Genomic DNA, 18,489 nt, shown 5'->3' on the forward strand with positions numbered 1-18,489 from the left:
CTACTCCAGTTCTAGTTATCAAGTTGTCGCTCACAAGTAAACCTACTGTGAGCCACTTGACTGCAGGAAAGGAAACTGGAGTAACTTATGCCATCTCTGGAGCAACCCCAATGATACAGACTCCCAATAAATGCAGCTGATGCAGAGATAAACGCCTTCAAAAAAAGGCTGGATAAATATCTGGTTGGGATTGGGATTGGAGGTCTAAAGATAGACTGAGATGATCATATAAACCACAGGTACAGCGGTTCCTTTGCGGTTACAGTCGTGTTATGGTTATGTTACTGAACTAGTATTCTAGATTCTAGACTAATAATCCAGAGAACACACTTCAAATCATAGCAGTTTGAGAATTCAGTTAAAAATAAAATCCGGAAATAAAAAGCTTGTATCATTAAAAGTGACCATGAAGCTGTTGGATTGTCGTAAAACCCACCTGGTTCACTAATGCCCTTTAGGGAAGGGGGGAGGAGCAGGAGCAGCGGGGGGAAGGGGGGAGCAGGAGCAGCGGGGGGAGGGGGGAGCAGGAGGGGAGGGGGGAGCGGGAGCGGAGGGGGGAGCAGGAGCAGCGGGGGGAAGGGGGGAGCAGGAGCAGCGGGGGGAAGGGGGGAGCAGGAGCAGCGGGGGGAGCAGGAGCAGCGGGGGGAGCAGGAGCAGCGGGGGGAGCAGGAGCAGCGGGGGGAAGGGGGGAGCAGGAGCAGCGGGGGGAGCAGGAGCAGCGGGGGGAGCAGGAGCAGCGGGGGGAAGGGGGGAGCAGGAGCAGCGGGGGGAGCAGGAGCAGCGGGGGGAGGGGGGAGCAGGAGCAGCGGGGGGAGGGGGGAGCAGGAGCAGTTAGGTGGCAGAGCAAATAGTGTAGATGGCAGCAGAAAGTTGCGACAGGACATTGATATATTGGGCAAAACTGTGGCTGATGGAGTTTAATATGGGAAAGTGTGAGGTCATCCACTTTGGACCTAAGAAAGATAGATCAGAGTATATTCTAAATGGTTAGAAGCTAGGAACTGTGGATGAGCAGAGAGATTTAGGGATCCAAGTATAGAAATCACTAAAAGCTAGTGAGCAGGTACAAAAAGTAATTAAAAAGGCTAATGGAATGTTGGCCTTTATATCAAGACGGCTGGAATACTTAGAGGTGGGAGTTATGTTACAGTTGTACTGAGCTCTGGTTAGACCCCATCTGGAGTACTGCATTCAGTTCTGGGCACCGCACCTGCCCACTCACTTAACCTGTTTATATCCTTTGCAGACTCTTTGTGTCCTCCTGTCAGTTTACTTTCCCACCTAGCTTTGTATCATCAGCAAACTTGGATACATTATCCTCGGTCCCTTCGTCTAAGTCGTTAATATAGATTGTAAATAGCTGAGGCCCAAGCACTGATCCTTGGGGCACCCCAATAGTTCAGCCTGCCAACCTGAAAATGACCTGTTCATTCCTATTCTCTGTTTTCTGTCCGTTAACCAATCCTCTATCCATGCTAAGATATTACCCCTAACCCCATGAGCCTTTATCTTGTGTAACAATCTTTGATGTGGCACTTTATCAAATGCCTTTTGAAAATCCAAATACACTACATTCACTGGTTCCTCTTTATCTTCCCTGCTAGTTACATCCTCAAAAAACTCCAATAGATTTGCCGAACACGATTTCCCTTTCATAAAACCATGTTGACTCTGCCTAGAAGATTAGAGGTGTGTCGAAGATTAGGGGAGATCTAATTGAGGTGTTTAAGATGATTAAAGGATTTGATAGGGTAGATAGAGAGAACCCATTTCCTTTTGAGGGAGGGTCCAGCACAAAGGAGGCATAATCTTAAAATTGGAACTATGCTGTTCGGGGGTGGTGAGAAAGCACATCTTCACACAAAGGGTTGTGAAAATCTGGAACTGTCTCCCCTAAAAAGCTGTTGCGACTAGGTCAATTGAAAATGTCAAGGCTGAGATTGATAAATTTTTATTAGGCAAGGGTATTGAGTATGCAACTTAAGGGCGGTAGATGGAGTTAAGATACAGATCAACCGTGATCTAATTGAATGGTGGAACAGGCTCGAGGGGCTCAATGGCCTACTCCTGTTCCTATGTTCCCGTAGCAGTCCAGGAGATCAATGTAACCACCAGCCAAACATAAGGAGGAGGGTACAGCAGCTGTTGTCACTTCTGTAATGGCAAGTTACTATCTGTGTATTTGAATTTAGCAATCCCCCCTCCACACACACACACACACACACGCACACACACACCCTGTTCATTTGATTCCCATAGGTGCACTGTGCCAGCAGAGTGAACTGGGCCACAGAGGGAAACCATGGCAGAATTCGAGGTGGCCAGTTCTGGTGTGGAGTTTTGGCTGAGGTGTCCTGCCCTACTTCACTTGCCAGACCACCACCCTGAAGTGGGTGGTTTTCATAAGGAAAGTCCAGGCCTTTCTGTCAGAGGAAGTTTTTTTTCATTCGTTCATGGGATGTGGGCGTCGCTGGTGAGGCCGGCATTGATTGCCCATCCCTACTTGCCCTTGGAAAGGTGGTGGTGAGTCGCCTTCTTGAACCGCTGCAGTCCGTGTGGTGAAGGTTCTCCCACAGTGCTGTTAGGTAGGGAGTTCCAGGATTTTGACCCAGTGACAATGAAGGAACAGCGATATATTTCCAAGTCGGGATGGTGTGTGACTTGGAGGGGAACGTGCAGGTGGTGTTGTGCTCATGTGCCTGCTGCCCTTGTCCTTCCAGGTGGTAGAGGTCGCGGGTTTGGGAGGTGCTGTCGAAGAAGCCTTGGGGAGTTGCTGCAGTGCATCCTGTGGATGGTGCACACTGCAGCCACAGTGCGCCGGTGGTGAAGGGAGTGAATGTTTAGGGTGGTGGATGGGGTGCCAATCAAGCGGGCTGCTTTGTCCTGGATGGTGTCGAGCTTCTTGAGTGTTGTTGGAGCTGCACTCATCCAGGCAAGTGGAGAGTATTCCATCACACTCCTGACTTGTCCCTTGTAGATGGTGGAAAGGCTTTGGGGAGTCAGGAGGTGAGTCATTCGCCACAGAATACCCAGCCTCTGACCTGCTCTTGTAGCCACAGTATTTATATGGCTGGTCCAGTTAGGTTTCTGGTCATTGGTGACCCCCAGGATGTTGATGGTGGGGGATTTGGCAATGGTAATGCCGTTTAATGTCAAGGGGAGGTGGTTAGACTCTCTCTTGTTGGAGATGGTCATTGCCTGGCACTTGTCTGGCGCGGATGTTACTTGCCACTTATGAGCCCAAGCCTGGATGTTGTCCAGGTCTTGCTGCATGCAGGCACGGACTGCATCATTATCTGAGGGGTTGCAAATGGAACTGAACACCGTGCAATTATCAGTAAACATCCCCACTTCTGACCTTATGCTGGAGGGAAGGTCATTGATGAAGCAGCTGAAGATGGTTGGGCCGAGGACACTGCCCTGAGGAACTCCTGCAGCAATGTCCTGGGGCTGAGATGATTGGCCTCCAACAACCACTACCATCTTCCTTTGTGCTAGGTATGACTCCAGCCACTGGAGAGTTTCCCCCCTGATTCCCATTGACTTCAATTTTACTAGGGCTCCTTGGTGCCACACTCGGTCAAATGCGGCCTTGATGTCAAGGGCAGTCACTCTCACCTCACCTCTGGAATTCAGCTCTTTTGTCCATGTTTGGACCAAGGCTGTAATGAGGTCTGGAGCCGAGTGGTCCTGGCGGAACCCAAACTGAGCATCGGTGAGCAGGTTATTGGTGAGTAAGTGCCGCTTGATAGCACTGTCGACGACACCTTCCATCACTTGATTGATGATTGAGAGTAGACTGATGGGGCGGTAATTGGCCGGATTGGATTTGTCCTGCTTTTTGTGGACAGGACATACCTGGGCAATTTTCCACATTGTCGGGTAGATGCCAGTGTTGTAGCTGTACTGGGACAGTTTGGCTAGAGGCACGGCTAGTTCTGGAGCACAAGTCTTCAGCACTACAGCCGGGATGTTGTCGGGACCCATAGCCTTTGCTGTATCCAGTGCACTCATCCATTTCTTGATATCACGTGGAGTGAATCGAATTGGCTGAAGACTGGCTTCTGTGATGGTGGGGATATCGGGAGGAGGCTGAGATGGATCATCCACTCGGTACTTCTGGCTGAAGATGGTTGCAAACGCTTCAGCCTTGTACTTTGCACTCACGTGCTGGACTCCGCTATCATTGAGGATGGGGATGTTTATAGAGCCTCCTCCTCCCTTTAGTTGTTTAATTGTCCACCACCATTCACGACTGGATATGGCAGGACTGCAGAGCTTTGATCTGATCTGAATGAACAGTCTGCTGCTCAGACCGCAGCTTGATTCCCTGTGCAGTGCTGGTCACTGAGGCACAAGGGAGCTACTGATGTGCTGTGGCCAGTGCAGAGAAAAGCCACAAGGAGGATCGTTAGTATAGGAGAAAACAACATAGATTTAAATGTAGGAATATCATCAAGAAATCATTCTTCACACAAAGAGGGATCAACACTTGATTCAAGGCGAGCCAAATGGCCTTGTTGATTCATGGTTATCTTGTGTTTTTTTTGAATGAAGAAGAGAAGGAGCAATGGAAGGAGGATGAGCAGCAATTCATAGATACACATAACCAACTGGCAGAGCAGCTGTAGGAGTGAAGAGGAGGCAATGTGCAGTTTGTGTTGCCTGCAATTCCCAACAGCTAGCACCTGTAATCCAAAAGGCACTGTGCGTTATCTGCAGCTGTGGATTAGAAGGCCATGCTGCTGTCCGTTGGCCCCATACCTGTCTGCTATCCTTCCCGCAACTCCATATTTGAACCTCTCCAATCAGGTTTCATCCCTAATCAAAGTCAGTAGCGACATCCTCTGTGACTGTGGCCGTGGTGCACTATCCCTCCTCATCTTTATTTCAGTAGTTTTTAAACACAGTTAACCACACCATCCTTCTCCAACGCCTCTCCTCCGTTGTCCAGCTGAATGGGAAAGCCCTTGCTTTGTTCCACTACTATCCAGTCGTAGTCAGAGAATCCCTGCAATGGCTTCTCTTCCCACCCCTGCACCATTACCTCTTGAGTCCCGCATGGATCTATCCTTAGATCCATCCTATTTCTCATCTACATGATGTCCTTTGACGACATCATCCAAAGACATGATGGCAGGTTCCACATGTATATTGATGACACCCAGCTCTACCTCACCACCACCACCTCTCTCGAACCCTCCACTGCCTCTGTGTTGTCAGACTGCTGTCCAACATCCAGTCTTGGATAAACTGCAAATTCCTCCAATTAAATATTGGGAAGACCAAAGACATTGTCTTCGGTCCGTGCCACATACTTCATTCCCTCGCTACTGATTCCACCCCACTCCCTGGCCTCAGGCTGAAACAGACTATTCGCCACCTCGGCATCCTAATTGACCCTGAGCTCAGCTTCCAACCCCATACCTTCTCCATCACAAAGATCACCTACTTCCACCTCCACAACATTGTTCGTCTCAGCCTCTGCTTCAGCCCATCTGCTGCTGAAACCCTCATCCAAGCCTTTGTTACCTCCAGACTCGACTATTCCAACGCTCTCCTGGCCGGCCTCCCATCTTCCACCCTCAATACACTTGAGCTCATCCAAAACTCTTCTGCACGTATCCTGACTCGCAGCAAGTCTCGTTCACCTATCGCCCCTGTGCTCACTCACCTACACTGGCTCCCCGCGCGCACCCTGAACTCGGCGGTGTCGGCGCCGCGCGCACCCTGAACTCGGCGGTGTCGGCGCCGCGCGCACCCTGAACTCGGCGGTGTCGGCGCCGCGCGCACCCTGAACTCGGCGGTGTCGGCGCCGCGCGCACCCTGAACTCGGCGGTGTCGGCGCCGCGCGCACCCTGAACTCGGCGGTGTCGGCGCCGCGCGCACCCTGAACTCGGCGGTGTCGGCGCCGCGCGCACCCTGAACTCGGCGGTGTCGGCGCCGCGCGCACCCTGAACTCGGCGGTGTCGGCGCCGCGCGCACCCTGAACTCGGCGGTGTCGGCGCCGCGCGCACCCTGAACTCGGCGGTGTCGGCGCCGCGCGCACCCTGAACTCGGCGGTGTCGGCGCCGCGCGCACCCTGAACTCGGCGGTGTCGGCGCCGCGCGCACCCTGAACTCGGCGGTGTCGGCGCCGCGCGCACCCTGAACTCGGCGGTGTCGGCGCCGCGCGCACCCTGAACTCGGCGGTGTCGGCGCCGCGCGCACCCTGAACTCGGCGGTGTCGGCGCCGCGCGCACCCTGAACTCGGCGGTGTCGGCGCCGCGCGCACCCTGAACTCGGCGGTGTCGGCGCCGCGCGCACCCTGAACTCGGCGGTGTCGGCGCCGCTCGCACCCTGAACTCGGCGGTGTCGGCGCCGCGCGCACTCTGAACTCGGCGGTGTCGGCGCCGCGCGCTCCCTGAACTCGGCGGTGCCGGCGCCGCGCGCGCTCTGAACTCGGCGGTGCCGGCGCCGCGCGCGCTCTGAACTCGGCGGTGCCGGCGCCGCGCGCTCCCTGAACTCGGCGGTGTCGGCGCCGCGCGCTCCCTGAACTCGGCGGTGTCGGCGCCGCGCGCTCCCTGAACTCGGCGGTGTCGGCGCCGCGCGCTCCCTGAACTCGGCGGTGTCGGCGCCGCGCGCTCCCTGAACTCGGCGGTGCCGGCGCCGCGCGCTCCCTGAACTCGGCGGTGCCGGCGCCGCGCGCGCCCTGAACTCGGCGGTGCGAATTATCTTCGTTCCACCACAATTGTGGTAATAGACGTGACCGTGAATAGGAGCAAGATTGGTGAGATGCATTTTCTTTTTTCCTGCTTTCTTATGTCTCTATAATGTACTCACATCACTAAATGCCTCACCCACCACATGCAGACCATTCTCCATAACGATTGCTGATACATATACCATGTTTTGTAAGTCCAGAATCTGACCAGCCACAGTATACTGGTGATTCTGGCGCTCATGTTCTGTAGCCAGTTTTGTTCATTATATAAATGTGTCACTCTGCATGGTGTTTTTAGTTCCACAGTTCTTAGACCATACTGTTGTTTTAATATCTCCGCCGGTAAAATCAGTGCGGGAAATGTGGAGTAACAACGAATATAAGGAGTTTTTTATATTTTTGTCCTGAAGCGACATTATTTGCTAAATCCACTTCTTGATTTACAAATATATTGGCGGGCTTTTCAAATTTCTTATAGCAGGTTTTAGTGTCCTGACTGTATAATTCTTTTAGGGCAAGTCAGACCACCTCCTCATAGCCTGGTTTGGATAGAGATTTGGATGCAATTGAGTGAGGAAAAAGCTGTTTACTTAAGCAGATGACATTGTCACAAAGGTGACTGTGTGAATGCAAGGCCAATTCTGGAGATTAACGGGGCTAAACAATAACTAATTGCAAAAGTTCGCTTTGAAATATCTCTCAGCCAATGTGAAATTGGCTTTCATGAAAAATACGTCCATTTTACTTAATTAACCACCCACTAACAAAATCATTCTTCCAGAAATCACTCATTACAATGTTTGTTAGCGGGCCATTAATTATGGAGAGAAGCAGGCATTCTTCCGATTTTTGTTGAGGCAGGAATATGATGCTTTGTTTCTTACAAACTTAGCATTTACTTCACACAGCACAGTGCAATGTTACACTTGTACATTCTTAACTTGTCTAAACAGTCTGGCCTGGTTGTGCATTACTAAACCTCCCGCACTGAATCAGCATTGGGTAAGGTGCTACTAGCCCTCCTGCATCCTGTCAGAACGTGGCCGTTCTGCATCCAGTTGGCGAAAGGCAGTTCCTAATCCACTCTCCTGCATACAGGTTAATGGCTTCTCTTCTGTCTTTTTTTCTCACTTGCTACAGGTAATGAAATGGAAACGAATGGATTTTCAGCTCTCACCGATGAAGTCACTTCAACACCTATCTCTAGCAGTAAGGTAGGCACGTGTCACTTCTGCCCACCACTGACCTACACCATGAGTGAGAACAACCCACAGCTCCCAACAAGCACGGGTATGACTGAGGTTCCACGCAGCGCACTGGAGAGCAGAAAATCACAATTTCTGGACTTGTCCCAAATTAATCTCTCTCGCATACTTCTCATTTGAGGCCCCTAAGGTCTGACCAGACCAGCATCGGCTGCACAAAAATTTTTCATAGACTTGAGATTGCTGTGTCTATTGCAGTTCACTTCCACATCTCAGAAGTCCTTTACAAAATGTCAGTTTAGCCAGTGCCAGCCAGCACTGCTGAGTAAAGGCTAAATCAATCCCTCCCTCCCTGCAGGCTTGTGCCCACTTCATTCTTCCCCCCCCCCCTGCAGTTTTAGACCCACTCTGTTTCTCCCTCCCTGCTTCTTTACTTCCCCTCAGGCATGGAGGAGGAAATGGCAACAATAAATGAAACTTGGAGGCCAGTGATATCAAGAAGAAAATGCTTGTGCTGGCATCAGAGGGAGTAACACCCCTGACTAAAGGATATTAAGATAATGATTAGAGCCTGAATTTCTATTTTACAAAAACAAATCCAGTCTTTCTCATCAGGAAAATCAAGCCCTGTTTCATCCATAATTAATCTCTGTTTTTGGTCTGATTTGTTTTAAACCCATTACATACATAGCATGGAGCCGATGATCATTAGAGATTACAGCGGACAAAAACAGAAAATGCTGGAAATACTCAGCAAGTCAGGCAGCATCTGTGAAGAAAGAAACAGAGTTAACGTTTCCAGTTGAAGACCTTGCGTTAGAACTGGAAGAAGTTGAAGATTAAACTGTTTTTAAGCCAGGGGATGGTGGGGAGGAGATAGGGTGGAGGGCAGGAGTGATTAAATGACAAAAGGGATGATGATGCAAGGCAAGGTAATGGGACAAGTAAAGAAACAAAAAATGGGTCCAGAGGAGCTGTAAATGGCGACAGCAGAACCATTACCAGCACCCGCTGTCAGAAAAAAATGGAAGCAGTGGCTATGACATGAAGTTATTGAAATCAGCGTTGAGTACAGAAGGTTGTAAAGGGCCTAATTGAAAGATGAGGTGCTGTTCCTCGAGCTTTCATTGAGCTTCATTGGAACAGTGTAGGAGGCCGAGGACGAGAGGTCAGAGTGGGAATGGGACAGCAAATTAAAACGGCAGGTGACCGGAAGCTCAGGGTCTTCTTCCATCACCCCCAACACCCGCTCCCCTTCCCACGGCACCTTCCCGTGTGAGCGCAGGAGATTTAACACCTGCCCTTTCACCTCCTCCCTTCCCACTGTCCAGGACCCCAAACACTCCTTCCAGGTGAAACAGTGATTTACTTGTACTTCTTTCAATTTAATATACTGTATTCGCTGCTCACAATGCGGTCTCCTCCACATTGGGGAGACCAAACGCAAATTTGGTGATCGCTTTGCTGAACACCTCCACTCAGTCCATAAGAGTGACCCTGAGCTTCCCGTCGCCTGCCATTTTAATTTTCTGTTCTACTCCCACTCTGATCTTGGCCTCCTACACTGTTCCAATGAAACTCAATGGAAGCTCGAGGAACAACACCTTATCTTTCGTTTAGACACTTTACAACCTTCCTGACTCAACATTGATTTCAGTAACTTCAGATCAGAACCACTGATCCCATTTTTTCTGACAGCAGGTGCTGGTAATGGTTCTGCTGTTGCCATTTACAGCTCCTCTAGACCCATCTTTTGTTTCTTTACTTGTCCCATTACCATCCTCCTTGCCTTGCACCATCATCCTTTTTGTAATTTAAAAACACCTGCCCTATCAGAAACCTTTCCTTTTGTTGTTTCCTCCCATCTCCTTCTTCACCCCCTCCCCACCCCTTCCCCAGTCTCTGTACTTGCTTAAAAACTGTTTAATCTTCAACTTCTTCCAGTTCTGATGAGAGGTCGTCGACCTGAAACAGTAATGCTGCTTCTTTCTCCACAGATGTTGCCTGACTTGCTGAGTATTTCCAGCATTTTCTGTTTTTATTTCAGATTCCCAGCATCCGTGGTATTTTGCTTTCGGTTTAGAGATGAGAGCAAACCATTTAGCAAGTTGTGGTGTTCCAGTGAAAATATAAATCTGAAACTAAAATGTAAAAGTTAATCAATGCTTCATTGAACAAAGGCACCAGGTGTGGTACTCATTCATACAGAGCAGTAAAGTCCTGGGCTTGATCCCTGGTTCGTGCTGAATCAGATTGAGTGGCAGTGAAAGGGACCACAATGAGCCTCACCACCTCTGCACTAGGAAGGTGAACAGCCAGGGTTCATACACTTAATTGCAATCGAGGCAAGTGTGGATGTCGGCTTATCTATGATGCTCTGTTGTCAAAAAGCTTGCCAGCGGTCACTGTCTAGGTTCAGACATGAAGAATGGGTGAGGTACCAAAGGCTTGCAGACACCTCTGGAACTGTACCCCACTAACAGGAGAAGGGAGGGAAAGAAACACAGTTGTTTTCTTTATAAGCTTGTCATTCCCAACCAAGGCAGAAAATTGGCTCTGATTGGGCTTAGCTGTAATGTCCAGGTTCCTAGTGTGGTGAAGCAGTGCTGACCTAGTCTCCCTCATTTCTCTTTCAGTCTGATTCCAAGTTGTACAATGGCTGCGTCAAAGACTGTGTGTCCCCCAGCTCCAAACTCACCAAGAAAGAATCCCTGAAGGTATGTGTCTCCAGGTGACAATACAGCAGCAAAAGGCAGTCCTTCTTAATATCCCTCACTGTCCCCTAGCCTTTGAGGTGCAATCCTTGATTTCTTTTTGCATCGAACTAATCAGCTGATCTGACAGCATCAACTCCCCAACTAAAGCATATTATTAGATTCAGCAGCAGGCTGATCTCTCAAAGTTATAATGAGTTTCCATGTCCCCATGCCCCTCATTGTAACATGTCCTGAAATACTGCACATTCCTTATTGTACCATTCTCTGTTAACACATAGGTAAGTGCAGACGAGAAAGGCCTTTCAGCTTATTTAGCTCATCCTTTCATAGAAACCTATGATCCCCCTTCAGAGCATCTCCCTGTACACCCTGTAATACTGAGAGTTGTGAGGCTGTGGGATGCACCACTGGAGTTAGTGATTGAAGTAGAAACCTTGTCAACTTTTAAAAGTAGGTTAGATAGGTGGTTGAAGGAAAAGGGGGTAAAGTGATATGGGAACAGGGCAGGCACATGTGATTAGGACTACTGCTCATGTAATAAACACAAACAGGGACTAGTTGGGCTGAATGGCCAGTTTCTGTGTAATCTATTTAACTCCGATATGCCCCACATTCCTCAGCAAAACACACTCCAAAATATATTACATCCTTGTTTTCCGATGCAGCCTCTTCATTTTAACATTCCAGTATACTCTGCACTTCCCACTGTACTGCTCCCAGATACCTCAAACCTCTCACTGTAATATTGTCTGAAATACCCTGTGCTCCTCACTGTAACACTTTCTGATAAGCTCCATCTCTTCATCCCAGGTGCTCAACCAGAAGTTCACATAAATAGACATTGGCTGAGGATGGAGTTGGGCTTGGATATGATGGGCTTCCATGGCTATGCTAACTGTGCAGCTTCATTCACGAAAAAAAAGTCTCACTCACGATGTTTTTTCTTTTCCATTTTGCCACCCAATGCTGATCATTATTTTTAAATCCTAGTCATCATTTATCCAGTGCCAGCTTCAACTTGATTCAGTTGTAACACTCACTTCTGAGTCAGAAGGTTATAGGTTCAAGCCCCTCTCCAGGACTTGATCACATAATCTAGGCTGACAGTTCAGTACAATACTGAGGAAATGCTACATTATTGGATGTGCTATTTTTCAGATGAGATGTTAAACCAATGTCTGCCTGTACAGATGGGCATAAAATATTCCATGGCACTATTCAAAGATGAGAGTTGTACCTGTGTCCGGACCAACATTTTTCCCTCGACCAAAAGCATATTAACCAGTCATTCATCTCAATTGCTGATTACGCAAGTGCTTTCTTTAGCCAGTTGAGTAACAGTGGTAACATTTCAAACAACGTGGTTGTATTTTTATTGATGGAATATTCTGAACGAATCCCTCGATATGTTTCTTCAATCTCCTTTCCAGTATTCAGGTGGAATGTTTCTCAGTACCTCTCACTGTTGAGTTATTCCAAAGTCTTTTTTGAGATTAACTGTTTAAATCATCAGGAGTGGATTCTATATTTTAAATAGGTTCAGAAGAAAAATTACAGACAGGAGAAGAAGAGGGCCAGCAAAGAGATGTTCAGCGCTTTAAAGGACCCCTCTGTGGTGGTGATGGAGGATTGGCTAAAGGTAGGTCACCCAAGCTGTTGGTGTTCAAACCCATCTCAACAATGTCAACTGACAGCCAATCCAAACAATGGATACTGAGACCCACCTCAGCCAGTTATATCCATAGTCATCCAAACCATTGGTTTTCAAACCTAGCTTAACAATTTGTACACACCTAACTCAAACAGTGAGCACTCAGACCCCAGATCTGAGAGGATATCCTTATTAGGAAAGGCTGAACAGGCTGGGACTCCTTTCTCTAGAAAAGAGAAGGCTGAGGGGTGACCTGATAGAAGCCTTTAAGATAATAGGGTTTGATAGGGTAGATGTAGAGAAAATGTTCACACTTGTGGGGGAGTCCAAAACTAGAGGTCATCTATATGAAATAGTCACTAATAAATCAAATAGGGAATTCAGGAGAAACCTTCTTTACCCAAAGAGTGGTAAGAACATGGAACGCGCTAAGACAAGGAGTGGTCGATGCAAATAGCATAGATGCATTTAAGGGGAAGCTAGATAACCACATGAGGGAGAAAGGAATAGAAGGGTATCCTGATAGGGTTAGATGAAGTAGGGAGGGAGGAGGCTTGTGTGGAGCGTAAACGACGGCATAGACCAGTTGGGCCGAATGGTCTGTTTCTGTACTGTAGTTTCGATGTAAGTCTCAAGTGGCAACCAACCTAAATTATGGATATCCTATATTACAACAGTGACTACACTTCAAAAGTACTTCATTGGCTGTGAAGTGCTTTGGGAGGTCCTGAGGGCATGAAAGGCGCTATATAAATGTATGTTTGTTCTTTCTTTCTTTTCTTGCTGAGACCGCTTCAACCAACTTAACTAACAGTTACCAAACCCACCTCAATAACTTCAACTGACAACAGTTGTTCAGATTCACCTTAGCCAACAGCCAACTATTTTACCATGTGTCTCTTCTGCCACCTCCATGTCATGTACCCACTGTGGTAGCATGCATGCAGTAATGTTTTGTTATGATTTGATTCTATTTTATATTGCAATTCCTTCTGCTTATACTCCTGCAGGGCCCAAGGCAGGTAAAGGGAAAGTTGCTGCATAGTACAGCAACCCAATTAATGTATGAAGGGGAGATGTGGTCAAGGAACTAGTGACCATTTTTCCTGCCTGCTGGTCAGAGAAGGGCCCCTGGTATAAATGGGCCAAGCCTATAGGAATGTGGACCATAACGGAAGTTGTGATTAAATACGGGCAGGATACTGGCGTGAGCTCCATTTTATTTCAGGGCCTGAACAAGGAAGATCGCCATTAATTATATCTGAGCTAAATAACCAGGTGTAGACAGAGCCAAATTTGTTTTCACTGTAATTGTTCTTGCATCAATGCCCCCTTGGCTACTACACAAAGGCTGCTCCCTCTGCTTCTACACAGTTAAGAGTCCAGAACATTGTTTTGTTCAATGAATGTTGTTCAATGTTTTATAGTCTCAGTTTCTTTGTACTGATTGAAGAGCCCTGACTCACAATCTCTGTTGCAGATCCGAGGTACTCTGAAAAGCTGGACCAAACTCTGGTGCGTGCTCAAACCTGGTGTTCTGCTAATTTACAAAACACCTAACAATGGCCAGTGGGTGGGGACCATCCTTCTCAACACCTGTGAGCTCATCGAAAGACCCTCCAAAAAGGATGGCTTCTGTTTCAAACTATTTCATCCGTTGGATCAATCCATCTGGGCAGTGAAGGTAATGTGTGTCCAGTGTGCCCCAGACCTAGACAATGAAGGTCTCCCTTGAAAGAGAAAGTACAAAGGAGTGGATAGCCTAGTACCCAAAAAACTAGTTATCTCCCTCCAAAAATCTATAAAGCCTATAGATTCACCACCCACTTTGGATGCTAGAGTAAACCTGGCTCCACAGCATTCTCTTACTGTTGCAAGAGAAAGGAAAATAAACAAATATTGGCACAATTCATGCAGACACTCACTTGGGTGATATTGCAGTCCTAAAGCAGAAAGGTGGAAGATGATGATGTTGAGTCCTATCAGTGAATTGTGCAGGGGTCAAGTCATCACTTCACCAACCTTTATAAGGGGTTTTAATAAAGTATATAGGGAAAATCATCTTCCATGGTTGGCTAGAGGGAATAAATAGGGCACAGAATACCCCACCAGGAACAGTGGTGGAGGCAGAGGGAAATGGATAAATATCTGAAAAAGAACATTTTAAAAGGGTATGGGAAAACGCAGGAGAATAGGACTAAGTGGAGAGCACTTTCGGAAAGATGGTACAGGTGCACTGGGGCGAATAGCCTCATTCCGTGCTATAAAATTCTATGATTCCACTTCCCTTCAGTTTGGTGCTGTTGGAAAAGCCTCTGAAGTTGAAACATGGCTGTATTGCATGACCTGTGCTAGACCTCATGTGATTGTGGGCTGGAACTTTATACACACCCTAACCTGAAGTTCAGCCCTCACAATCTGGGCATGGGTGCCTCAAAGTGTGACATCCTACTAGTCTGAAGCACTGCAGTCTAATTGGCATGATGCATTGAGGCTCACACATCACGACTTATCTATTTTTAGTTCACTTGAGGATTAGATTCACGCCATGGAACAGCACTGGGCACAACAGTGTTATTTTGCTATTTATGTTGTAATGGTTCTGGAATAGTCTTGGCTGTGAGAGCTGTGGAATCTGTCCTGTTTACATTGTGAGGCAGATTCAACATCACCAGTGGCAACAGAGAAACAACCATATGTTCCCAGTTTTCAGAAAGATCATTAATTCAGACTTTCACTTCCAGCACCGGAACTTTTTTGCTGCCTGGGGAAGATCTGAACAGGCCAATGATGGGGAAACCACATCAATGGCCTGGATGAACAGGCTAGATGTCCATGGCTGGAAAGAAAATGGTGGCAGTTGTTTACATTGCTGATCCAGCACTGCTGCTTCCTCAGATAGCTATGGAAAAACAATGCGTTAGCTGGGGCTCGGTTCCACCTGAGGCAACACTGCCATCTCCTTCACTTTACTGTACTGCCACCAAAGCCAAGGCTGTCACCAGTGATTGTGCTCTAAAATAAACCCACAGTAAAAGGTTTTAGCTTCATGTGCCAGAATGGAAGTTCAACCAGACTGCACAACATGAATCATCTCACTTCAGCCCCAGAGCAGAACTGTCTCGAAGTCAGAGTAAAGCCTGTCCCCACATGAGTGCCTATTGGACCTGCATGCGGCGTGTGCGCATATGACTTTCTCTGGAGATCGCCACACTGAAATTCTACATCTCATCTTAAGGTCCAAAAGAAACATCTCCTGATTAACAGGATTCTGCTTGCTTTTTAAAATAAGCGCCATCAATTCAACAGACTAATGAGACCTCCTCAGAAGGGCTACATCTCCAAGGAAAGTCATGCAACTAACACTATATAAGGTGTCAGAGAGGCTTTAGCCCATAACCTTCTCATCCCAAAGGAAAAGTTAGTGCCAACAGAGACAAAAGATATTTGTGAACAACTTACTACACAATGTCACCCAACCCCCTTCCTCAAAGTCACTCATCTTTACATTAACTTTAGGCCTTGTCTCTTCCAGGGTCCAAAAGGTGAGAATGTGGGATCGATAACACAGCCTCTGCCTAGTAGTTACCTGATCTTCAGAGCTGCCTCTGAGTCGAATGGTAAGTTTATGTCTCAGATGTTTGTCTGTGAGCTGGTGAGAATGAATTTAGAGGGTACACAATGGGGGATGGTGGAAATGAAGAGAATTACAGTTTACACTTGGAGGAAGATAAGCTTCATACCCATGAACCATAGCATCAGATGGTCTGGTGAAGGTTCCTCCACAGCTATGTACTGTAACTGAAAAAAACTGGGATTGCATTCAGTAAGAGGTGGGCTTTTAACACTAAGAAGTCGCATCATTAATCATCTTCAGGGCAAACCTTTACAAAATGAGCATTATCCTCCTCCCTAGCCCTAACACATACAACAATAAGGGGAAGAACTGCTGTGGTCACTCACTATATGTAGTGACACTACAAATACAGTCAAAAAGAATATGCTTACAATGTTGCAGCAAATAGTGACCAGAGAAATTCTCTGTTTCTCTTACCCACCCCCCACCCCCCACCATCTCTTGGCAATGTTCACTGTTTCATGTAATACTGCACAAAATAGGAATTAATTCCTTATTTTTCGGCTCCCCGATAGCCTAATGGGTAAATGCAATAACCCATGTTGAACTGAGTCATAAGGTACAAACTACAGTGACTGATATTACTGTTCACTATATAACAGAGGAGATAACCTTTTTATTTTAAATAGAATCATAGAAATAGAATCATAGAAAGGTTACAGCACGGAAGGAGGCCATTTGGCCCATCGAGTCCGCGCCGGCTCGATGCAAAGCAATCCAGCTAGTCCCACTCCCCTGCCTTTTCCCCATAGCCTGCAAATTTTTTCCTTTCAAGTACTTATCCAGTTCCCTTTTGAAGGCCATGATTGAATCTGCCTCCTCCACCCCCTCAGGCAGTGCATTCCAGATCCTAACCACTTGCTGTGTTTTTTTAAAAAAAAAGTTTTTCCTCATGTCACCTTTGGTTCTTTTGCCAATCACCTTAAATCTATGTCCTCTGGTTCTTGATCCTTCCGCCAAAGGGAACAGTTTCTCTCTGTCTACTCTGTCTAGACCCTTCATGATTTTGAATACCTCTATCAAATCTCCTTGCAAAAGTCTCTGTTCCAAGGAGAACAACCTCAGCTTCTCCAGTCTATCCACGTAACTAAAGTTCCTCATCCCTGGAATCATTCTCGTAAATCTCTTCTGCACCCTTTCTAAGGCCTTCACATCTTTCCTAAAGTGTGGTGCTCAGAACTGGACGCAATACTCCAGTTGTGGCCGAACCAGTGTATTATAAAGGTTCATCATAACTTCCATACTTTTGTACTCTATTCCTCTATTTATAAAGCCCAGGATCCTGTTTGCTTTTTTCACCACTTTCTCAATCTGTCCTGCAACGATTTGTGCACATATACCGCCAGATCTCTCTGTTCCAATACCCCTTTTAGAGTTGTGCCCTCTGGTTTATATTGCCTCTCCTCGTTCTTCCTACCAAAATGTATCACTTTGCATTTTTCTGCATTAAATTTTATCTGCCACATGTCCACCCATGCCACCAATCTGTCTATGTCCTCTTGAAGTCTATCACTATCCTCCTCACTGTTTACTACCCTTCCGAGTTTTGTGTCATCTGCAAATTTTGAAATTGTGGCCTGTACACCCAAGTCCAAGTCATTAATATATATCAAGAAAAGCAGTGGTCCTAGTACCGACCCCTGGGGAACACCACTGTACACCTCCCTCCAGTCCGAGAAACAACCATTCACCACTACTCTCTGTTTCCTGTCACTTAGCCAATTTTGTATCCATGTTGCTACTGCCTCTTTTATTCCGTGGGCCGCAATCTTGATGATAACCCTGTTGCGCGGCACTTTATCAAATGCCTTTTGAAAATCCATATACACCACATCAACTGCATTGCCCTCATCTACCCTCTCTGTTACCTCATCAAAAAACTCTATCATGTTAGTTAAACACTATTTGCCTTTAACAAAATCCGTGCTGGCTTTCCCTAATCAATCCACACTTGTCCAAGTGACCGTTAATTCTGGCCCGGATTATTGTTTCTTAAAGTTTCCCCACCACTGAGGTCAAACTGACTGACCTATAGTTGCTGGGTTTATCCTTACACCCTTTTTCGAACAAGGGTGTAACATTTGCAATTCCCCAATCCTCTGGCACCATTCCCGTATCTATGGATTTTTGGAAGATTATGGCCAGCACCTCCGCAATTTCCACCCTTACTTCCCTCAGCAATCTAGGATGCATCCCATTCGGACCAGGTGACTTATCTACTTTAAGTACAGCTAGCCTTTCTAGTACCTCTCCTTTATCAATTTTTAGTCCATCCAGTATCTCAACTATATCTTCCTTCATTGAGAATCTGGCAACATCTTCTTCCTTGGTAAAGACAGATGCAAAGTACTTATTTAGTGCCTCGGCCATCCCCTCTGCCTCCATGAGTAGATCTCCTTTATGGTCCCTAATCGGCCCCACCCCTCCTCTTACTACCCCTTCATATGCCTGTAAAAGACTTTTGGATTCCCTTTTTCATTGGCGGCCAGTCTATTCTCATGCTCTCTCTTCGCCCCTCTTATTTCCTTTTTCACTTCCCCTCTGAACTTTCCATATTCTGCCTGGTTCTCACTTGCG

The 18,489-nt window shown here is 47.1% G+C and overlaps 1 protein-coding gene across 5 annotated transcripts in view; it reads left to right on the forward strand.

Moving 5' to 3' along the window:
• osbpl5 (oxysterol binding protein-like 5) overlaps nt 1-18,489 on the forward strand; it is a 171,355-nt gene that overhangs the window by 119,588 nt on the left and 33,278 nt on the right. For all 5 annotated transcript variants that reach the window (XM_067993733.1, XM_067993735.1, XM_067993732.1 and 2 more), the window contains 5 exons: nt 7,843-7,916; nt 10,544-10,624; nt 12,162-12,263; nt 13,756-13,959; nt 15,811-15,895. In XM_067993733.1, the coding sequence (XP_067849834.1) occupies nt 7,843-7,916; nt 10,544-10,624; nt 12,162-12,263; nt 13,756-13,959; nt 15,811-15,895 (546 nt within the window). The remainder of the gene's footprint in view (nt 1-7,842; nt 7,917-10,543; nt 10,625-12,161; nt 12,264-13,755; nt 13,960-15,810; nt 15,896-18,489) is intronic.

The sequence above is a fragment of the Heptranchias perlo genome, chromosome 12, assembly GCF_035084215.1.
Source record: "Heptranchias perlo isolate sHepPer1 chromosome 12, sHepPer1.hap1, whole genome shotgun sequence".
Lineage (NCBI taxonomy): Eukaryota > Metazoa > Chordata > Chondrichthyes > Hexanchiformes > Hexanchidae > Heptranchias > Heptranchias perlo.